Source organism: Apteryx mantelli, chromosome Z (genome assembly GCF_036417845.1).
Source record: "Apteryx mantelli isolate bAptMan1 chromosome Z, bAptMan1.hap1, whole genome shotgun sequence".
Classification (NCBI taxonomy): domain Eukaryota; kingdom Metazoa; phylum Chordata; class Aves; order Apterygiformes; family Apterygidae; genus Apteryx; species Apteryx mantelli.
In genome coordinates, this window is record NC_090020.1 from 74,593,795 (window position 1) to 74,617,690 (window position 23,896).

The 23,896-nt window shown below is 44.5% G+C and overlaps 1 protein-coding gene across 1 annotated transcript in view; it reads left to right on the top strand.

Annotated features, from left to right (window-relative positions):
- The first annotated feature begins 1,684 nt into the window (after positions 1 to 1,684).
- Positions 1,685 to 23,896, top strand: part of NPR3 (natriuretic peptide receptor 3) — a 41,290-nt gene continuing 19,078 nt past the window's right edge. The window contains exons 1-3 of the mRNA XM_067315307.1: positions 1,685 to 2,402; positions 7,801 to 7,923; positions 12,657 to 12,823. Coding sequence (XP_067171408.1) covers positions 1,685 to 2,402; positions 7,801 to 7,923; positions 12,657 to 12,823 — 1,008 coding nt within the window. The remainder of the gene's footprint in view (positions 2,403 to 7,800; positions 7,924 to 12,656; positions 12,824 to 23,896) is intronic.

Below are 23,896 nucleotides of genomic sequence, written 5' to 3' on the forward strand. Positions count from 1 at the left end.
ACCAGGGTGGATGTTTATGTGATCTTCAAGAACACTCTGAAGTTCAATTCAGTAAGCAAATAAAACTACTTTAAAGGCACATTTCTTAGAGAAGCTACCCATCTATGAATTTCTGAGCTTTATTATTTTACTGAGGTGTGTTAGATAAATGATCCCCCCCAAAAGATTTTTTTGATGCTTATTTTTGTACACAGTATTATCCGGTGTTTTCATTCCACTTCGCAGTTGTAGCTGCACAAGCACTTCCAGCTTTCTTGCCTTTTCAGTTGAGTAATTGCGAAGGTGAGCAGATGGGTCACCCCCGGAGCCCATGTTTCCCTTTCAGAGGTTGCATGGTGAAGGCAGCAACAAATTTACACGTAACTGCCCTGACAACGAGAAACCCCCTCCGTAAAGCGAGGAGCAGCTCACTCACCTTACTAATTCAAATCCAGGGCTGAGTAATCACGAAACGTGACCGCCAGCCGCCTGCCCAGCTCTGAGGACGCGTACCATGACGGGACCCAGAGGCACCCACTGAGAGACGGCCCTTAGGATTTCACTGTCAAAACGCGTCGCAGATCCCAAAGGCTCTTTCACAAAATATTTCACGTTTCACGCTGGCATTGTTCTTTATTCCAAAATATGAGTGTCCGTTTTAAATGGATAATACCAAAATCTAAGCATAGGAGCTTTACGGCCGGTAAATACAGCGGATCAGGGATGCGGTTAACATGCCGCTGCCAGGCAGCGTTGTCAGGCCAATTCAAAGTTATTTTCCTTTTTTTTTCTCCCCCCCCCCCCCCGAAAAGCATCTCAGAGCAGCACTTGTCTCCCCGCTTTCCCCGGGGAAGCCTGTGCTCCTCGCGGCACGGCGGGGAGGCGAAGGGGCAGAAAGCGGTGCCCGGGGCGCCCCCCAAATCCCCCCAGCCCTGCGGAGCCCCCTGCCCCTTCCCACTGCCGGGGGGCCCCTCTCCTCCGCCCGGGGAGGGGGCAGCTCGCCGCCCCCCCCGGCAATGAGGGTCCGCGTAGCCGCGGCAGCGCCCGCGGGGGCCCGGCGCATCGCCGGCGCCGCTCCGCGCCGCTCCGCTGCCTGCAGCGCGGCTTGCGCCCGCCCGCCGGGGACGCGTGAAGATTAATGAAGATAAAAAATTAAAATAAAACGCAGTGGGTTCCTTTATCGCCGCTGCGGTCCCGCTTCTCAGGAGGGCAGCAGCCCAGCAGGGATAAATCTCTGTGTATAGGCGCACACATGCAGGCATATATACACATATTGGCTAACCGGCGGGCTCGGTGCGGCGCGGTGCGATGCGGTGCGCGGGGGTGCGCGGGGGCGGCGCGGCGGTGCGCGGGGGCCGGGCCGGGCCAGGCCGGCGGGCGGGCGGGCGGCTCCGCCCTGCGCGCAAGCCCGGCCTCGCCGCGCCATGTGTGCGCCCGCGCTCCCACCCTATTTAAACAGGCGGGCGGCAGCCGCGGAGCGGCACGGGGCACCCCGCGGGGGCGGCGGAGGGCGAGCGCGGGCGCAGGGGCGGCGATGCTCCGCGCGTAGCGCCAGCCGGCGGGGGGCAGGCTGTTAGTTTGTTTTATTTTTATTTTTATTCTTTGCAAAGCACCTGAGCAATAAAAGCACGAAGGGGAGGGAAGGGAGGGGACGGGACGGGACGGGACGGGAGGGGAGGGGGGCAGCCCTCGCGGGTGCGCGGCGATGCCGCCCTGGCTGCTCGGCGGCCTCTGGTGCGTGCTGGCGGCGCTGGGCGGCGGCGGCCCCGCGGGCGCGGAGCCGGCGGCGGCCGAGGAGGCGGCCGAGGAGGAGAAGCTGATCCGGGTGCTGGTGCTGCTGCCGCAGGACGACGCCTACCTCTTCTCGCTGGCGCGGGTGCGGCCGGCCATCGAGTACGCGGTGCGGAGCCTGCGCGAGAGCGGCTCCGGGCTGCCGCCGGGCTACGCCTTCCAGCTCACCTACGAGGACTCGGCGTGCGGCAACCGCGCCCTCTTCAGCCTGGTCGACATGGTGGCCCTGCAGCGCCGCCGCCCCGACCTGCTGCTGGGCCCCGTGTGCGAGTACGCGGCGGCGCCCGTGGCGCGGCTGGCGGCCCACTGGGACGTGCCCATGCTGTCGGCGGGCGCCCTGGCCGCCGGCTTCGGCGCCAAGGGCGGCGAGTACTCGCACCTCACCCGCGTGGCGCCCGCCTACGCCAAGATGGGCGAGATGCTCCTGGCCCTCTTCCGCCACCACCAGTGGAGCCGCGCCACGCTGCTCTACAGTGACAGCAACCCCGAGCGCAGCTGCTACTTTGCCATGGAGGGCGTCCACGTGGTCTTCCAGGAGGAGGCCTTCCACATGGCCGTGCACAGCTTCGACGAGAGCAGCCGCCACCTCGACCTCGACGACGTGGTGCGCGCCCTGCAGGCCGGCGAGCGGGGTGAGTCCGCGGGGAGCGGCGCGGGCGCGGGGGGGGTCCCACCTCCGCTCCCGCTCTGCGTTGGCGAGAGGCCAGCTGCACTCCGGCTCTTCTGTCGCCCGTGGGTCTCCTGGGGTGATGCCGGGGCGTTGGGGCATGCCGAGCTGGGCTTCGCGCCCAAAAAGCGGTCCCACCACCAGTTGGGATTGATGCCGGGACACCGGGCAGGGAGGGCTCTTCAGAAGGGATGTCACCTCTCCACCTGTTGGAGAAGGTGGCCACCGGAGCAGGACCAGCCATGCGTGAGCTCAGCCCATGAAATCTTGCCCGTGCGGGATGGGGAGGGAGTTGCCCTCGGTGGTTTTCGTTAGGATGGTTTTGCGGTATAACAAGAAATCAGTTTTCCACGGCGAGCTGTGACAGCGACCAGACTGAAATCGCCTGCGTCTGCCTGCAGATGCGGAGCAGCAAATCTGTTGCTCGTTCCGTGGGATTTTTCTAAGTGACTCCGTGTAAGTTCAAAGGCAGAGCGGAGATGTTTTCTTCTCACCCTGCTGAGTCTTGCTGTGGTGATCCTTTTCCCCACTCCTGCCATTAGGAGCCCTGTTGAGTGCTTCATAAATAACAAATGCATTTTGTGGAAGCAGTCGTATCAGGGAATGTGTGAACTCTAAACCCTTGAGTGCGTGCAGTAATATTGCCACCAACTGTTAGCAAAACACTGCGGAGATAAATGGCTTGTAAAACATATTGGAAAGTCACCCCTGGGCTGGATGCATGAAGTAGTAAAATGCTTGAAGTACTTTGGAACGTTTAAAATACATTTAATTACAAATTTGAAATGAGATATTGCCAACTGATGCACAGATATGGGGGCTCATCAAAAAGGTATTTTCAGTTAGAGGTTTTACCAGCCATAGAGTTCTTTAAGTTGCTGCAAAAAAAGAAAAGGTGTATTTTGGTAGTGGACTCTTAGAGATCAAGTTAGAGAAAGTTCTTAGCTGTGTTTCAGTAGAGACATAAATGTTAAAAATATTTTGTACTATTTTTACATCCTCAGTTTTAGAATCTTCCAATAGTATGAAAATTGAGCAGATATAAATCATGTTCTATGTGGCTGACACAACTCATGTCACTGTGCTGTAGGCTGGAGTGCTTTAACAGTCCTGCTTTGCACTAGTGATGTAGTTATGTTGGTGTGAAATTCCTTAATATGCACAGGACCGTATTTGTCTAATAAGAGATGGATCTTTAGTCCTCTTTTTGTGAAAATACCTGAGCAGGTGCTTGAAATGGAGCTTTCCTGTAAATGCTGTTTGGGACAATGTAGTGAATGAAGAGAAACTTGTAAGTGCTAGAGGAAACTGCTAAGTATGGAAAGAACCACCTAAGTTATGTGCATATTTGCCTTTCCTCATGTTAAGAGCATAAAAATAAGATTGTAGCAAGAAAAGATAAGAACCCTTAGCTGAAGCGAGCTCTGTCTGTGCTGTCGGATCATGAGCCATGGCTAAAGGAAAGCTCTGCTCTCTATCCCCATGCCGAAAGCCAGTGCAGAGAGGTTTGCTTTTTACTAAACTTAAATGCTTTGTTGAGCTGGGACCTTGTTGAGCTTGGTCTTGCGTTTCAGTATCATTCTTTAACTTGCTAATAACCGTGTTAAAAGCAGCCCTCCGTGTTACTTCTTTCTCCCTTTGTGCATGGGGGGGATCCTCTCCCTCCATCTCACCTGTTTCATTTGTCCTTTGGTTCATGCTGCTACTGCTAAATGCAGTGAGACCCTTCCACCTCTGTTTGTGCCTTTCTGACTTTATGGACGGACCACATGGCTTGCCTTGCGTGTCCCTTTTGGTCTAAGTGGTGTTCCCGCTGCCCACAATGCTATGACTGTCAAAATATCTTTTAAGTCATTTATCATGACAAGGATTCACCATGCACCTTAGCTTGCCAGCTTAGGTCTTCGTTTCTCCTTGGGACTCCTCAGAGGTTGCCTGATGGGGTAGTGTGCCTGGTGGGCAAGGTATTTGGGTGGTACTGTCCAAATCACTTCTCTACTTCTTTTAAACAGTTTTTAGGGGCTACTGTATCACACCTTTGGCAACATCATCCCGTGCTCTGACTCCCACCCTCTTGCTTGCCTGTACAAATGTACAGGCAAGATGTCACCTCGTATCCCTGCTGGTAGTGATCCCACCTGGATGGTGGCCTTTCCTTTAGTAGCAAGAAGTAGGAGCAGGCTTTAAAACAGATATAGGATACATGCTAGAAACTATCTTATGGCTGAGAAAGAAGTTGCCCCATCAAATACGAATCTTGAAGCTTTGCTAGCCATCTTCTAGTGAGTCTGACTGGAGGAGTCTTAAGATGTCACATTCTCTGTGTGACCTGCCATTACCCCTGGCTGGAGCTGCCAGGCCTGCGAGTGGCCCAGGCTGGCCCAGGAGGTTAAATCCCCACCGGATGGGGCTTTGCGCTGAGCTATCGGGGCTGGAGCCGGGGATCGGGAGCCAGGGACGCACCTGGCCGCACGAAGTGTTTGCCAGCAGATACCTGTCCAGGCCCTGGAGCCATTTCAAAAGCCTTGAGCCTTGTAGCCACGACAAAATCATGATGAAAAATACAGTCATAAAAGTTAACCACCTCTCTTTAATGAATGTCATTAGTAGCTGAAGCTCACTTTTGAAGGCTCAGGCTAGCCGTGATGGTCACGAACCCCATACTGTGCTTAAACACACTTTTTGTGTAAGGAGGCAAGTGCGTAGCAAAGGGAACGCTTACTCCTTTCAGACTCTTTTCTTACTGGAATTAAACACTAAGTATTTGCAGAATAAGTCAATAATCTTCGTCAATAAATTCAAAATATTAGTATTAGAATTACTTTGTGTATACTATACCAAAGGGAAAACATTTTGTGTGCACATGTGTACATTTGTTTGTATACAGTAGTAATGTACAGCTGCAGATTAAGTAAACATAATTTACATTTTTGGAAGATTGTAAGAGATCTGCCCATAGCTAATTAACCTCAAAATCTTGAAATATGTAATCTTTGCTCTCCTGCTGGGTTAAAAACCACATCCAAATAGTTAATATCAATTCCCTTACATTCCTTTAGAGGTTTACAAAATATGACTTAATGTATTTTAAAGTAGACTTTTTCCACCACTTTTCTTTTTTCCTTTTTGTTCAAGATCTTTTACTGGTGTTATGGGAATTGCTTTGATTTCCATCTATAGATTATAATTTTATGATGGATATGAATTATAAAGGCAAAGTCAAGGGAGAATTGGGAGGACAGCAAGGAAACATTTCAAAAGGAAATCTCTCACCTATACTGAAATTAGGAACAGGGAGACAAATCCATTCCTGATGTAAGTCTGGAAAAAATTTGATCCAAATTTTATTGTAAGAATTATTTTTTTTTCTTTTCCTTCATGTTGATACCTCACAATAGTCATGAAATATGTCTTGCTCTGTTTCTCTGGAAATTATTATTATTACTCTGCAATAATCAGTTGGACAGAGGTATGCATGGTATAACTTTTCTGAAGCGTGTGGATTTAACAGAATGTGATTTACACCAGGGCCGCATCTGGAACTTTATGCCTATCATGGCATAAAACCAGAAGAGTGATGGGAGAAGATTCATTGTGTGAGAAAGGATTTGGCCTGTTTGGCCTTTTTTAAATAATACCAAACACTTCTAACCAGAGAAGCTGAATGTGGTTTTGATTCAGTTTTTTTTTGTTTGGGTGAAAATATTTGCGTACATTATTGTAGTTTTTAAGTCCTGCCATGCATGACAGCATTCCTGGAAGTGTGTGCGCAGTTGGTTTTGAATCATTGCTCTGACGAGCTCTCTTATGACGAGGCTATAGGATACAGCCACATGCATTGATACAATACTTCACTGCGCTCTCTGATGGTAGTAGCTTCATACCCATAGTCCTGTGAATGCATATAAAAGTTTGATTTAGTGCTCGGTGTGGGAGGTATCTACCCACTGCCGAGCTCTAGCATGAGAGTCTCCTTTTTCCTTGCACAGGGAAGAGTGAACAAGAGGTAGTTTGCCTTGCCCAGCACACTGGGAAAGTGAGCTCTCAAAGAACATCCTTAGATTAATATAGAAGAACACGTTGGGGGTCTACTACCTTGTGGAGGGGTCTTGCACAGACCAGCTAACTGGAGTGGATGTGGTGGGCAGCAGTGGGACACTGGGCTGCGCAGAGCCCTCAGCCTTCATGTGGTGGAGAGCAGACCACCCTGACTTCCCGAGTCCCTACTGCAGCACCTTTCAGGATAGGACATGGTGAATTTGGCTTGCATGCTTGAGACTCATGGCTGAGGTACCAGGCAGGCTTTTAGTTGGGTAGTCTGAAGCTCTTTGCACCTTTGAGAATCGCTGACAGCTGTTTTGGCAACTGATAACAATATGTAGGGCTGTGACTGCATAGTTTCCTCTCCCCTGCCGGGCAGAAAGCAAACTGGGCTGCTGTGCTAGAGATCTGCAGTGATGTGGAGGCTGCTGGGAGGGTACCTGGAGGCTTTGTCACCTGAGCTTTGAGCTGTCATCGTGTGGATCACGCTCCTGCATAGAGCACATCTGCAGGCTTGTAGATCCCATTGCAAGACCAAAGCCCCTGTTCAGTGTTTGGTCCATGACAAACAAGGCCTTGTGGCATTTAATCTTGTAACCACCTTTTGTCTTCATGCACAAAAGGTGGCACTCATTTTTTTTCCCATTTGTAGCTACCTGACAATTAAGCATCCAGGCAAAGGTAGTTGCCTAAGCTCATTGTATTGTTGAAGAGAAAGTCATCTGCTGGAGAGATTCATATCATTGACCCTAGACAATTGCCTTAGGGTGAAGTAAATCAACTGCAGAAATATTGCTCTCCATTGACTGTGGGGGACTCCTGGACAAGAAGTTTTACACTAGATGTCTACACTTTAGGCAGCTAACGTGTAGGTGAGATGAATCAACACCAACTGTTCAATGGACTGGAAATTACAATGGTAATATCACTGTACCATCTTCATTCCTCATCTTCAGATTGTCTTATCTTCACTCGGAAGCCACCAGTGGCTTATTGTTGCAATTAACTTTATGAATATATGCAGTTGAACAAATTCAAAGCCACAACTTCATTGCATGTTGCAGGAGTAAAATCCTATATCTTTTTTTTTTTTTAATTCCTTTTCAGAGGAGTTAAGGGAGTATGAAGTTGCTTTGTGTTTGGGACCTGCCTTCTGTGGACTCTTTGGGAAATCAGCTTTACTTGCTAGCTGAGCTGTCATGTTTGTTGCAACATAGGGGGACAGTTTGGGTCACTGTCTCTGGCAGTGTACACATTTAACAGACTGTTCTCGAAAGCTCTTGAACTGCTTCTTATCTGTGTTTTCCATTTTTCTCCACCAGTTGTAATCATGTGTGCCAGCGGTGACACAATCAGGAACATCATGTTAGCTGCTCATCGACAAGGAATGACCAATGGGGACTATGCTTTCTTCAATATTGAACTCTTCAACAGCTCATCATATGGTAATGTTTTTCCTCCTTAAGTAAGTTGCAAGGTCTTCTGTAAATCTGGTAATATTTTTAGATCCATTAGCCTCAAAATATGCCCTACTGAATCTCAGAATACGCTACCATCTCTCCCTGTTATTGTAATTACCTTCCACTTGGGTTATGATATTGCAGGAAAGAAAATAGACATTAGTTTTTATTTAGCTATAATTACCACTGGGTGGATCACAAGATGTAGTATGACTATAGTATGGGCATTATTTAGTTAGTTTTAGTCTGTGCTGGGATCCACCCATCTCATTTCTTTTAGCTTTTGATTGCTAACTGTTTCTGCAAAAATATTCAGCATTGAAGGGGAGATACTGGATGGGACACAGGCAGTCCAGATATCCTAGAGTGGGATGGATGGATAAAAGTGGCTGACTTCACCCCTTGTTTTCTAAGGAAAAGTGATTAGATCTGTGAAGTTAAAATGGGACTTTAAAAAATTAAATTCATTTGCTTTTTGAACTATACCCACATTTGATATTATGGCAGTGTGTGGTAGAGCCAAACCTGCTGTCAGCTGTTAACAGCTGTCTCAGTTAAGTTAAAGTTAGTACTTGAGCAACGTGTTTGCTGACAGTTTTAAACAATGTCAGACTGCTGAAGCTGAGGGAAGTGCCTTCCTGAGAACTAGATTTTATTGAAGTGCCAAAATGGCTTTTGAAAGAGCAGTCTCTTTTGCAGGTGCAGGGAAAATAATTTCCCCCCTGCAGTCTGCCTTAACTAATCCAGTACAATAACAAATTCATTTAAAATTGAAGACCAAGTGGGAGCTGAAAAAGAAGGAAAACTTGTTTTCTTCTTTTAAGCCTTAAAAAACTTGATGAACAGAAACAATTGAATTCACAAAAGGATGATGTGCTTTGTTTTAATAGATAAGTTATGCTTAAGTGAAAATCTTTTAAGTAAACTTTTGATTATCCATCTAGGACCTCTGAGATCACGTTACAATAAATAACCCTCTTTATTGAAAAACTCTGATAAGCATATGTTGTTTAAATTCAGAGGGAGAGATACATACAGAAGTACTGATACAGCTACATATCTCTTCCAGGTTAGCTAAAGAAGTGCCAAGTTCCACCAGCTAATTAGGAAATTAATGAAATAACTAAAAGGTAAAATTACAGAACAAGATCAAAACCAATAGTTCAATCACGATTCTGTTTGCTGATTTAAATTTGCAGTGATTTAAATCCCTCATGACATAAAGTGAAACCATTTGGCATTGCAACCGTAATCAGGACCAGGGTAAAAGCTGAAGGTTTTACCCATATCATCAGTCATAGAACCCTGAAGTTTCAGCCCTTCTGTAGACCCTGGGAGTTTGGCAGACTTGTTTTTTACCTGTGCCTAGACACCACTGATCAAATAACTGCTCCAGTTTCTGGTGGTGTCTCATTACAGCTGAGCTACTGCAGCATTTCATCTCACAGAATGAAAATGTCAGATGTGATTTGTCTGACCTCAGATACAAGTCTGCCTCTGAGCTGGGCTCCCTTTAGAGTCAGTCACAGGAGAGAAACAGGCACTCCTGCACAGTGATTCACCTCAACCTTTGATGTCTGAAATGGCTCAGATGAATCATTCCCTAAAGCTCACCGTTTCCTTGCCTTGGCTGTAAGCAGAGCCCAGGGTGACTAGCTCAGCTCTGGAGGTCTACCAGGGAAGTGCTGAAGCTGGCTGGGACAGTTGTTACCCAAAGTTGTCTTTAAGCATGGAGATGCTCAATGCGTGCAGCAGCTACGGGAGGTGAGACACTGCATTTTGCAATCTGTTCACGTTTCAGGATGGTATTTGCTAGGAGGTAGCGGTGGTTGCAGGAGGCAGTGTTGCACTGGGATGGGTGTCCACAGTGATGCAGCCACTGGTAGACAGCACTTGTTCAGTCATTTGCTGGGCGGTGCTGTGCTGTCCTGGTGGGGGACCTCCACACGGTGCTGGGCTGGGTGGTGGTACTCGTTTGGCCTGTGGTTGTGTGGGGATCTCAGCATTGTCCTCTGCGGGTCATAGGAAGTCCAGTCTACTTGTAGTTTTTCGAAGTAAATAGTTAAAACTGTCTACCCTCTGATGTTAAATTGTGGCATTTCCTAACACTTACAAATTCTTTAGAAACAGTCTTTCTGTTTCTTTTTGGATGTGTTTTCCATGAGGAGCAAAATGACTTTTTGTCAGAAGCTGACTTCTGTGCAGATAGTCATCACATGCGAAAAGCAAGCATACAGAGAAATGTAGAGAAATTCCCCCCCAAATTTCCTCTTCCCAGTGCCTTGAGATACTGAAATTACAAAAGGTACAAAATCTAAGACTGGGTGTGACTGACAAATCAACATTCCCCAAGCCAAGTTCATATGACTGTATTTTGTTATTGCCCTCTGTTCTGAATGTTTTTAATTTTTCAGAAGAGCAGACTTATTAAATGTCAAGGCTGCAACAATTTCAGTTAAGTATTGGAGCAGGACTACATCCCATAAAATTATCCATGGAGGAATTTAAATATGTAAATTATTCTAGGAACTCTGTTTAAATTATTCTAGGAACTCAAGTTTAGCTTCCCTGTTACCACTGTCAATTTGTTTAAATAAAAAAAAAAGTAAGTATAGCATACAGGATAGAAATTTATTCATGTTCTGAGCTTCAGTGCTCTGGCAAGGCTTGTGTCCTCTTGAAAGGAAGCCACCCATAGTTACACTGCTGGCTCGATGGCCTTCCTTCCTTGTACAGACTGAGCTCTTCAAGTATTAGCTTTGTCCCTTGAGCTAGGATACCGTTGCTGGACGTGCATGTCTGTCTTTTGGAAAACAGGACCAAGGACAAAGTGTGTGTATTGAAAGGAAGAGCACTACCCTGTACTGCGGTCATGTTAATAGCATGTTAGGCTGCGGGATGTTAGTTGTTGTCCAATGCCAGGTCTGATGAATGGAGTTCCAGCATAAGTAATCTTGACCAGTATCTTTGAATTGGGATGCTATCCCAAAAGGTAGTGCTTGACCACTATCTTTGAAAGTATCTTTGAATTGGGAAAGAAATCCCTAGATCAAGGCAGAAGTATCTAGAATTTCATCATAAGAGAGCAAAAGAGCTCCAAAAATAGCAGGCAAAAAAAAAAAAAAAAAAATTACTAAGGTCATGTGTGAATTTTGTAAAGATTGCAGTCCTTCCCAGTGCTGACCTATGGTAAATAAGGTTTTCCTGGGGTGGAAGAGAGCTAAAGGGAGTTTCCATTTAATGTGAATCTTTCTCATGGCTTAACTGGGACTGTGCCTTGCTCCCTGTGTTGAGAGTGACAGGAGCTGCTGTAGAGGCAAAAGCAGCACGAGGAAAGAGTTTCTCTCTTGAAGAGTACAGTTCCTTCTGTATTTCCCCTGTGCTCTCTGAGGAAGGAGAGCAATTCCCAAATTGCTTTCAGTGCCAAAAAAAAAAAAGTCCTACCAGCAGTGTCTGGGTACCAGAGGGGGTGAAACACAGGCTCTGTATTCACCTGCTTTGGGAGGGCTTGAGGGTCTGTCCATGAAGTCTTGCTCCCACAGATGCCCAGGTGCAGCCTGGAGTGCAGTGCAAGGAGCACTGAAGGTTTGGTGCCTGGGCTCTGTCTCCATTAACTTCTCTCCTAAAGCATTCAGTTTTCTTGGTCCAAACAGCACCATGATTAAGGTCCTTTAACCAAGCAGGGTAGCCACATCCTCCCTCATCTCATGGGTCCTGCAGATCACCCTTCAGAACTGAGTGTGTTCCACAGTCTTCACTTTTGCACATTTAACCCTGAGTTTTTGTTGTTACTGTTCCAAAAATAAAATCACTGTCTAGCTTTTAATTGTTTGTAAGTATTTAGAGACACGCTGTTTAGGCTACTACTGTTCTACTCCTACTCTAGGCCCCTCTGTTTATCATTTACATAGAATAGCACAAAACCTGATCCAGGTCAATGCAAATCTTTCTGCTGATCTCATGAAGCATTGGATCAGGGTCTCAGGACCTGTTAGGGTCAGGCCCCATTGGGCAGAAGGGCTTCTTCTTTCAATTAACAACCAGTCAGCTGTTCTGCTTTTTAAAAATCTGATTACTCTATTGGTGTTTTGAGTTGAATCATTTCCCTGCTGTGACGCAGAACACATGTAAATACAGCATAGGCAGAATCCCATTTATTTGTAAGTGTTTCTCTTCCATTAGGAACAGGCCTCGTCTGGCAGCCACCGCACACATGGCTTTCTCCTTGACTGCTATGGGAGAAGTAGCTATACCATCTGCCTCCCATGCAGGGTGATGATCACGCTATTGTATTTTCTGGAGCCTTTCTGACTGCCCATGACTGAAAAGAGTGTCACCGATGGGGTGATATGGAGTAGTAAAAGCTTTGTGGTCAGACCCTCCCTCACTTGTTCTAAGTTAAATAGCTCTGTGTTTGAGATCTGGCGTGTTTTTTGCTGGGAGATGTCTTCTCATGCTTAGACTTGAATCCAACCTTTAAAAATAAGCAAGCACATCATGGGAGTAAAGTTGTCTTTCTGTTTGCACATTTACTTCACAGTCGTCACATCAGCTGTTCCTTCCTGCCCTGCTTCCTGCACTTCCTCAAGTGGGTTCAGTTCTCCCTCATACTTTGCTGTCTCCCCCAGGCAAAAGAGGGGACTTTTTGATGGAAAAAGGAAGATTGTCCTTTAACGGTGCCCGATTTGGTACTGGAAATATGTTTGTTTTCCCCCTAGGAAATGGCTCTTGGAAAAGAGGAGACAAACATGACCTTGAAGCCAAGAAGGCGTACTCATACCTCCAGACCGTCACTCTGCTAAGGACAGTGAAACCTGAGTTTGAAAAGTTTTCCTTGGAGGTGAAAAGTTCTGTTCAGAAGCAAGGGCTGCATGAGGATGATTACGTAAGTACTTGTTTACAGGCTTCAGGTTTTAGCATCTTTGAAAACACTCTTCTAATTAAAGCAAAAGCAGCACGCAGCCCTTCTCAGGTCAGAAACACCTGGTTTCATTTATGAAAACTCACCATTGCCCATGTAATCTCCTTTTGCTTTGTTTGGCAATATGTGGTGCTTTTTTTTTGGTTTTGTTTTTCTGTGGGTAAAGCAAATGCCAGCTAGAATAGACCTATGCACAGTCATCCATGATCAGTTGTCCTGTGTTCAGGGCAACTTTTTTTGTCTTCTCCCAATACTTTTCTTCAGTAAAAAGAGATCTCAGAAGATGCACAGACTCTGTGTATTGCATCCGATGATGAAGTTTTTCTTAACGATAGTGAGAAATATGGTCTTGTTTCCCTTGTGAGCATATTTAAATTGTTACTGTTGTTTATTTTAAACTGTCCAATTGTATCACTGTAGTCCTTGCAAGCCCTTTTAAATCCAGGGGAGTTCCAGTGTCCTCCAGAGGTGGATGTGGGAAAGTGTACATCTTTATTTTTTCTCTCTCCAAATGTAGGAGGAAGATGCCTCTGAAAACTGCTTCTGAGCTACAGCAAAGCTAGTTCTTTAGGTATATTCATAGAAAAGTCTTCTGTGAAAGCAAGAATTTATAGCACATACCTATAGGGATTTCTGCATGCTGATACAAGTACTTGCCTGATAGTCAGCCCTCCCCATAATGGAGAGTAAACTTTCCAAATGCACTTAAAGAAAAGAGCCTTGAAAGGGGTTTGGTCACTGCTTAGCTGTAGGAAACGAGAGTTGTAATACAAACAATTCTATAAGAAAAAGGACTGTCAAGGGAAAAACTTGAATTTATTGCAGTTAAGAGTGTGGCACAAAACTTCTTTCACTATCACACATGCCTACCAATAGAGGAAACAACAAACTGGTAATGACAGAAGACATTTTGGCTTCATAGAATAAAGTAGTATATTATGTTGTTTTTTCAAGCTAATTCAAATGTTGCTGTGAAATGTATTCTGTGAAATTAAGATGCTGCAGCAAGGGTGGATTTGCTTTGAAAGCTGACTCTTGAGTGAAAGGACAGGAACTGAGGCATCCAGAGCACCTGCTTTAACACCTGAAGTGAGATTTGAGGGGAATTTAGGTCCTAAACTCAAAAAAGCAACCTGAACCCCTCATTTGCCAGCTCCCACTTAGGCACCTACCTTAGTTCTTTGCTTTAAGCATTGTGTCCGCCCCCCCCCCCCAGGTGAAGGCATCGTCTTTGATTCAAAGCAAAAGCTGGTGAACTTGAAGGTTATGCTAATAAATGACCCCTCCTGCAGTTTATTGCATAACCTCAGCTGTCTTCAGAAAACCTGTACGAGTTAGAACTTTGATATATTTTATTTAAAATGTAATGTTGAGTCACATCAGTGGCTTGCATTTTTACTGTAAAGCTTCTAGAGTCTATGCAGGCAGAAACAATTTTTTGTTGGCATTCTTTGCCTCAGGCAAATAGAGACACCCCAACTGACAAGTTCAAGGTGCTGCTTTCTGAAGAACCTGCTAAATGAGTTTTGAACAAGGCAAGGGACTGTGATTTGTGCTGTTTTCCCCTTTTCCCTCTGTGTGCCCCTTTGCAGATGTTACTTGGCAGAACATCTACCTTGAAAACCTGCTATCTGCTCTTGGTTGTAGTTGTTGAGAAATGTAATTCTGAATATTTAAGATCCAGTCGCCCCCAAAGACTTCCAGCTGTAGGGTTTTGTAGCATTTCTGGTTTGGGCAGCGTGAAATTTTCCCAAATGAGTAGCACTGTTAAACTGGCCAAGAGCTCAGGATCCTGTGTGCCCAGCTCACGGGTGGTGGGCTGTGTTAGGGAGGGCAGTTTGAAGCAGCAGGGAGGGATGCTTTGGTCTTCTGTAGGATGCAGACCCACCTCAGACCATGTGCCAATTCAGCATTGGTGCATGCTGAGATACAGCAGTGTCACTGGATAAATACGAGCCCTGTTATGTTCAACCAGACTTGGATCTGCGAGAGATCAAATCCCCCAGTGCTGGCAGGGGAAGGTTTTGCTAGCTAACATGCTTGCTGGGGACATTCCTTGCAAGTCTGTGCACCTGCTGCCAGAAGTCCTCAACTCTCTTTTCTTCAGTCCATGCTTGCTTGTGCAATCAGACCTCTGTGCTGGCAGCACTCCTGGCTGTCCCAGTGCGGCTGCATGGGCGCCTGGCTCCCTGCCGCCTTCCCTTCCTCCCTGGCTGCAGGTGCCTCATCCTTTTTCTGCCTGGCTCTGTGGGCTGCTTCCCCCATCTCCCCTTCCACCTGGCTGGGCACCTCTTCTTGCTCCAGAGCTTTTCACCTTGCTCCAAGCACTGCCTGCCCCCCAAATGTCAGCCTTTTTTAGGGCCAGGCAGTGCGCTGGATTCCTGCTGGCATTGCTACAGACTTTTACACCTCTCCCCACCCTTCCTTTCCCATCTAGCTTTCTGCACCCTTCCTGGTCTCTTCTCACTGCCTTGGGGCAGAGAGAGAACTTGTGATATATCTATGCCTACTGTAGTTTCCTGCTGTTTGAAATGACAGTTCTTGACTTATGAGATCTTGAATAACTCGTGGTGGAGGCCTCAGGGATTTGGGGCTCCTCATTTAGGAACTACGGATCTCAGCTGTTGGGAAAAGAGGTTTGGTTTCAAATGCAGAATCTCCTGGTATTGCACTGATGCTTAACACACAGATCTCAGTAGACCCTCCCATACCTGCTTTCTTATAGCCTCCTAACACAATGGGAATATAAAACCTTTTTTTAGAAGGGATGTTCTTGGGTTGAGTATAGCAAAAAACTATGATACTTTGTTAACAATGTGTGAATTTTAATAATCTGGTCTGCTTTTCACTGTTTATGATGAATTTTACATTTCCTCAGTTTGGACAATGAGAAAGAGATGGAGCAAATTCCCTTAACTGATTGTCTTGCTGCCACATTCAGAGGAGAAACACTTTGGGGAAGTCTTGAGGCTTAATCTAGCGAGGAGAAATAAAAAGCCAAACTGAGGTCCAGTCCCTTCCTCTCTGAAAGATGTCTGCATAGTGGACATCTCATTAACAGTGCTTTTGGCAGCATGGAAAGCAAGTGGCCCTGTTAGCCTCATGGCATGCTGACCATGGCTGTTTTCTTCAGGGGAAGCTTGCTAGGCAGAGGTCGTTCAGCTGAGTGGGCTGGGAAGTGGGAGAGACTGATTTTCTGTGCTGGATTCTGCTCCTAAAAACAAAACCTATGGGGGAAGACAGTCTTTGGTACAGTCTATCTCAAATCCTATCCGCGGGTGTTGAAACAATCCTCATCCTTTTCTGCAAGCCCCTGGAGGACAGATTCGGAGAAATTTGGATTTGAAGCATTCAGCGTTTCTGCTACTCTGTGTGGATTTTTCCAGTGTTACGGGAAAATGAGGCCTGGATATATGGCCTAAATTATCTCACAGTGACCCTAACTAAAACAAAAGCAGTTAGTGCTGCCATTTTGTCCTGCCCCCTTGCCAACATTAATCCTAAAGGCATTATTATCTACCAGAAAAAGAACATTATAAAAATGGAAAATAACCAGATGACAGAAGGAAAGATAAGAACGACGGAAAGGGCAAAGTCCTAAAAGAGCAGTTGTCAAATTGCTGGACTGAAGAGCACATATGGCCCTTGGAGAAATAACGGGTCAAACAGTGTTGGCCATCTTCATTTCCAGCTGTGAAATTACACAGAAAGAAGTGAAATTCAGGGAACATGTTCTGGATACTTCTTTCCCAGGTCAGAAATTGCTGTTGTTTTGATAGGGATGTTATATTATAGTGATGGGAAAGGTAGAAGAACCTGCACCTTGTGCATGGGTAGGAAAGTGTTGGAGAGGCAATTTCTGATTTCTCAAGGAATCTCTGTTCTGAAGGAATAAACTTCCTTAAACACCTTTTAACCGACCACCAGTGAAAATAAGAGTGTAAAGGGGTTCAGAGAAGTTCTGAGAAGGCATCTTAAAAGTATTTGGGTACGCAGTAACTGCACAAGGTAAGGCTAAAAAGAATGATGTTCCCTGCCTGCGACATCCCACTGCAACAGTTGCTTGACAGTCAGCAGTGCCTGTTAGTAAATATTATTAGTTTGCTTTCTTATCACTTTCTGAGTCTGAAAGCAGTTACTGTCATGTTAATATAAGCCAAAGGACTGGGCTGAAGCATCAGATCTGCTCAGCTCTCACTTCAGCATTTAATAATGACCTAATTACTCTTTCAATAAACATCATGTTGTTCTGTAGAAGGTCTGGCCATTTTTTATACCTTCCTGGAGGCTGACTTCTTTGATAAAATAGCCAAATGTGGAATTCTTTCCAGAAATCCCTGTAGATTGGGTGTTCAGGCATAGGAACAGTAGAATCACTTTAATGTTGTTACAGAAACTACAGCATTTTTCTCACTTCTATAATGTTAATACAGTACCAAGATATTAACAGCAACATGTCCTGGAATTTATAAAGCAATTGAGATCCTCTGTTTAATAACAACTTACAGGACAAACTCTGCTCACAGATCTATAGCAGAGGTCTGGCAGACAGCAAAGGGAATTGCATGCATTTGCTTGAAGGAAGAATTTGAAACTGTTTCTGAACTGGTGTGTGAATAGGTCCCAACAGATGCTCTAGTTAAAAATGCTTATGAATAAATAGCATTTCAGTTAAAGTATATGCATAACCCATTTTTATTAAATAATGCCCAACACTAGATGAATTGGTGGTAGGCTGCAGTTTGAAAGTTCTTAATGGACCTTCTGTTCCTGACTCAGGTCTAGAATTCAATAAATGCTTTTTTACGTCTGACCCAGTATTCTGAGTGGGGATGATTTTTACAGCCCAGGATATTTGCTCTTCTGAGGTTACAGACCACCCCGGCTTGTTTTTTTTTCTTCTAATTTAAAAGCTGAAAATTTAACTAATTAAACAAATATCTCTGCTGTGTTAACTACATGGCAGCATTGTTTGCTAGGTAGATATGTGGATTTTATCCTATCCACAGCCTTTTTCACAACACTGAAAATGAACAGGAGGAAGAGGGAACTGGAGTTTGATTTGCCTGCGAAGTTATCTCAGTGAAAGAATGTGTACAGAGTCACAGCTACGTAGATTAATTAGATAGCGAGATGCTATTACCTATTAAAAAGGGCAAGTCTGTTACTTTTAACATTTTCAGCCCTCCTAAAGGAGAAACGGCCAGCATAAGAGCAACTGTTCGTGCTCCAACAGTTAACTACAAAAGCTACGTGGGAGGTAGCTGTGCTCATAAGGTTTATCATCTCATCCATAACATCCGTGCCAGACTCTTCCCTATGTGTATTCCTTACGTCAGCCTTTTAATTAGGATTGTACACCAGCTAGATAAGGGTTGAGAGAAGCAAGCAATTCAGTAATGTCACTGTGAGAGATGGTAGAAATGTAACATATTCAGCAGCGTATGTCCCACTTGTCTTTTTTGGGCACAGCCAGGCAAGATTAATGACAGTCAGGCTTTTGTGTCTCTTCTGACTACACCAGAATGAGAGTTTTTTGGAGTGTGTGGTTCTTTTTTTTTTTGTTTTTTTTTTAACTTTGCCAGGGAATAATTTGTTCAAATGAATAGATCTATTCAGCTGCTGGAGTGCTTTGCTAATTGTGTTTGAAAGAATAAAAAGCAAACCACAAGCTGCTTTCAGCAGCAGGAAAAAATGGGTTCACATGCCAGCTTATTAATAAGATGAATTCTATTAGTAAAACATATTTAGGATTTTTGAGCCCAGCTCTATACCCTCTGCAATTAATGAGAGTTTGTTTAATTTCCGTAAGAGCAAAGTTGAACTCTGGATTACTGAATTGGTGAATATAGCAGACATTTACTTATTTATTTATTTGCTAAAGTTAATGCTTTCTCAGTGGTATGAAAGACTAGTGTCTTCCACATTGGGGTCTTAGGCAAAAATATGGAGTAAAAGTATGTTATTTGCAGTTAACAGATATCATAAAAGACAGGAAAAGAAAGAAATTATTCTTCTCTCTTCCAGTGTGTTTCTGTTTAGTTTTTCTGCCCTCTCTAAGCATATTTTTGAAGGTGTCTTAAACCATGAATGAGATAATATAAAACTGTAGGTATATCTGAAAATAGTAACATCTGAACTCCGTGGGAATGTAAAAGTTTAGAATTGATCTTCGTATATATGTTGTATATTTTCCATAGCTCTGTGTTTTTACTTTGGTTTCCCAGATATTCACATTCCACTTTACTAAACCGACACATAGACATTTATGGGCAAGGCACTCTCCCTTTGAAGTTCTTGCTAGAAATATACCTTATTTTCTACTAAAAACGTGTGAAAAATGTCTTCCAGTAAAGTTCATAATCTGTTTTTGTTTGTGATGTCTCTCAATGTTATTTGCATTGCTAAGCTAATGAGCATAAAGCTAATGTGTCCAATTAAGGTCTTGTTTTTATTTAAATTCATAGGAATTTTGCTGTAGATTTTAAATGGTCCTTAGGTTTGGCTCTGTGGTGTTTGAATGAAGGCAAGAAAAGACTATGTACCTCATTCTGCACAAAATTACATTTAAAAGATGGAAGACATTTGCAGACTGACCTTCCAGCAGCTAATACCTTTCTCTACAAGCCATGTTCTCTGTAACTTGTGGAAATAGCACTCAATTGGAAGTTTCTTTTTTAACTGAAAAAGATTCTAAACTAAGCAAGGCATAAAGTAGAAGGTTTGGGTGTGACTGGCCTGTGTCAGGAGGCTGTTGGTAGCAAGCAGCAGGGCACAAACAGGGTCCTAGGCCGCCAGCTGGAAGCCCTTTCCTTGTCCTTTCTTGGAAGGTAGATTGGCTGCTCCAGCCTCAGCATTTCGATCACTGCAGAGGATTGCCTCTACTGGTAGCCAAAAGCTGCAGTAAAATATACTGGGTTAAAATTTCAGTATTTGAAATTTGCAGCAGCCGAACAATTTAATCAGAGTTTGATCAGGAGGGTGACAGGCATGGCAAGAAAGGATTCTCATCTTGTTTCCTGTAAGAACATGGATGGAGGGGCAGGTGATATTTCAAGGCCAGAACTGCATATGCATCGGTTTGAGAACTCAGAGAGGAGACACATCACCTCCACAGAGGCCTTCTGGCTAGATCCCACATGGAGATTGTTCAGGAAAGCTTTCCTGTACTCGTTTTAGCTCTAACTTTGGTGAAGGCTGTCCCGAATGACAGCAGGAGAAAGTCTGACTTTGTGACATTCAGGTGATAGGGTTCCTGAAAGAATAATACGGGTGGAAATCGGTAATACCCCAAGTCTGTGATCTTCTGCCACATTGGCACATTCATTTCTTATTGCTGAGTGCCAGGAGGTTAAACAACCTGAATATATCACTGACAAAGATCCACTCTCCAGAGCTGCAGATCAAGTATGAGGACACATCAGGCCCTGTACGTGTGTGAGTGAAGTTACCCAGGTGTATGACTTTGCAGAGAAAAGGCAGGTAGCAGAACTTGGATCTAGTCAGCCTGGGATGTGAAATAAGATCAGCATACAGCTCTGCCAGCTGGTTTTTTTTTTTCCCCCCTCCAGTGAATATTTAGCAAGTCCTCTAATGTGGAGGGGTTAATTTGTGAGGATGGACTGTGAGAATAAAGGTAGTCATGTCCTTAGGTACAGAAGGAGCGGTAGGAATTCACTTGAGGAAACTCCCAGCTTTCCTTCTCTCTTCAGTAGAATTTTTTTCATCAGGAAGAGAAGTCTGAAACAAAATCCAAAGGTTTAGTCCATTCCAAGAAGAACTAATACATCAAGGCAGATTGGAAAGACAAGAATTGTCTATGTCGCAGAAGCAAATGAATAAGAGGGGGCATGAGAGGCATGTGGGACTATGGGAGGAGGGTAGGTGAGAACCTCTGGTCGCCCTTTGCTCAGAATACAACAAGGAGACATTCAGTAGGCAGGATATGTGCATTTGGTGGGACATGCGTTTTCACAATGTGTCCAGTTAGCCCACCAGACTCCAGACCATGGGATACCTTAGGAAGTAAAATCTAGTGGGAGCTCAAGGACTGGGCAGTTAATAGGGAAACAAGAATGCCTAGATGTATAAAAGGAGAGCTAGAACAGAGCAAGGATTTATAACCTTCTTGGAAGGGTTGAAAATCCTCAAATTCTGAGGCATAAACATCTTGCTGCTGGAGGTTGGGAGGACATGTTCCAGCTGCATAGCTGGAACATCACTGTCCGCTGACCGCTACACATGAACATCTTTTGAGGTAGCTGCTGTACCTTTCCTTTTGCATGCTAGTGAATTCCTTGCAGGTATGCCAGCAGAGGAGGGGTGGTTACACAGCCAGCTGAACACCTTCCATCAGGTATCCAGTATCTGAAAGAAAATAACAAAAACAAGTCGTCATTTTTTTTAAATATTTGGAATGGAAACATAATTAACAGCAGCCTGAGGGTTTGCATTAGTTCCATGCCATTAAAGTTTACAAGTTAGTATGCCCATTTGCCCTGGTATTTAATAAAAGGATCATTTGTCATAGCAACCTCAGCCTCAGGTAGGCTCTTCTGGCAAATGATTTACTTCTAGCAGTGAGGTACCCACAGGTGTTAACAAATCCTCCTGCTCCCCCAGCACCTAGGTCTCCACTCCAGGGCACGCACACCCCGGGATGCCCTGCAGCCAGATGGTTGATGCCGGGCAGGGGAAGGGTGGAGTTCACATTCTCTCAAAAAAGGGATTTCATCCTGAATTTCTCTCATGCTGGCACAGCAGTCTCAGCCCTGGGGCTTTTAACATGAAAGGGGGCAGGTGGCGGTGCTTTCTTTTAGGGGATTTGAAAAGATTGGCTCCCTGTGGGGTTTTTGTACCAAAAAAAGAAAGGGGAAAAAAAAAAAGTGTCTCCATCCAGCAATGTAGTTCATTACCCGAGTGTATGAGTAACAGGATAAAATCAGTCCCTCCTTCTCCACCTTCTCTGCTGGCAAGGGTGAGGCAATGTGTTGGTGCTTTTGAATCCTGTTTTTATGTGCCTAAATTTCTCCCACTATTCAATAAGAAGCTTAGATGACTAATCCTGGCTCCAAGGGTACTTTAGAGCTAAGCACCACGTTTGGCAGTGCCTAAATCATCTGTGTTTATCCAGCCCTTAAGACTGTGTTTAAAGCAAACGCTCTGCTGGACAGCTTTTGCTAACCTATTACAAAGCACAAATACTATGGTCCTTTCACAGTGCTGCGAGTAGACGCTCTTGATAACCCTGTGTGGCTTTTTATCCTACCTACTGAAGACTTCACCAGCCTGCACTCATTTATTCGGAAGCTAGCATAGCATAGTTAAATTCAGTTTGAATGCGTGATTTTCCACAACAGTAATTTTTCTGAGTTTTGCATGAGAACTGGTGTGATCTTGAGAGTTTTCAGTGGAGAAAATAAAGTATTTTGATTTTTGTTGTGTGATGATAAAGTTAGAAATCCAGAGTCCAAAACAATCACGCATGAATGCCCTTCCTGTTTGTCCTAGCTCTGCATTTATTTAAACCAGTTAGCTTATTTTAGCAAGTGGAACTGATTTTTTCAGATGAGTGACTCTGTCATCCCTCAAAACTGAAATATGTTCCTATTGCAAAACAAACTTGCTCGCTGACATTTTAAACTTAAACTTTAATGAAAGTACTGTTTTTGGTTTCAAGATATTAATCTGCAATTAAAATGTTCTAACTCTTGTGTAATGCTAACTTTAAAATGTAAGCATTTGTTCCAGTGGTAGAATAGGTGATTGTCAGACTATCAGTGGGGTCCTTAGGAAAATCTATATAAAACAGAAGTGCTTAAATCTTTGTGTATGTTCAGTTGAAAAGAATAACTTTTAAAATATCCCTCCTCTTTTGCCATTGTGAATAGAGGTATGACTTCTAAGTATAGTTTTGTAACCTATCACAAGAATACCTCAGTAGTTAGTTATGACATGAAAACTTAAATGTAGAATGCTTAATTTTTAAATGATAGCTGTAACTTTTTTGGTTAAAATCCCTTCAGTGGTCAAGCCATGATATAATACTGTTTACTGGAGATCCTTTGCATTGGTCATTTATCTAGAGTTGGAGACTTATTATAAATATGGTGAAGCATATTTCACCTTAGCTGCAGGGAAGTATTAATGCATCCTCTGATTATTTTTTTTTCCCTTGAGATCTGGTCTAGGGTCCTTACAGCTGAATTATAGATATGAATATTATGTATGTAAAGTATGCATACAGGAAAAATTCCCCTAACTGATTATTATTTGTGGTTAGTTCAGTTCTGGTATGAAACAGTGCTACTCATTAGCTACATTGATTGCAATGCTTTGAGACTAGTGTTATTGTTCCAGTGAACTTCCCAGTCCCTGGAATGGGGCAGTTTTCAGCAACCTGTGCTTTGGACACACTGTCGGAGGTCCGAGGGGAGTTCAAGGCCCGGTGATGTCAAGCCGTGACTTTGGTCCAAAGTTCATGCAAATCAGCAGCACTAAGAGCCCCTTGATGTGAGCTGACTGTGGATTATGCTCTAAACGTGCTGAGGTTGAGATTCCCCTTTCTGTGTTTATTGGAAGGAACAGTTTTTGGCTGTATCTAGAAGGCTTTCTGCATGGCGTGTTGACAGCAGACTCTAGGGATTTAAGGCTGTTTTCTGGATAATCACACAAGAGGCTTGCAAGCAATAAATAAACAAGCAATGGGGGGCACTCACCAGTACTGTGTTGGAATGGTTCTTCCTTGGACTCGTGTATCAGTTGTCGCTGTGCTGTTTTAGCTGGTATTTTACAGTGCAGCTCCCCTGCAGCCTAGGACTGAATAGGTTTGGACTTCAATTCACAGCTGAGACAAAAGAGCAGCTTATGGCTGCCCTGGCTGGATGATACTGAGTAAATCTACCAGCTTTTCAAGAACTGGGTATTAAGAAAAACAAAGAAGAGAGCATGAAGAATAGGTAGGAGATGCAAGGGGAGGGGGGCAGGCTTTGCATTGCTTTTCTTTCCCTAACAAGAAAATAACCTTCACTGACAAAA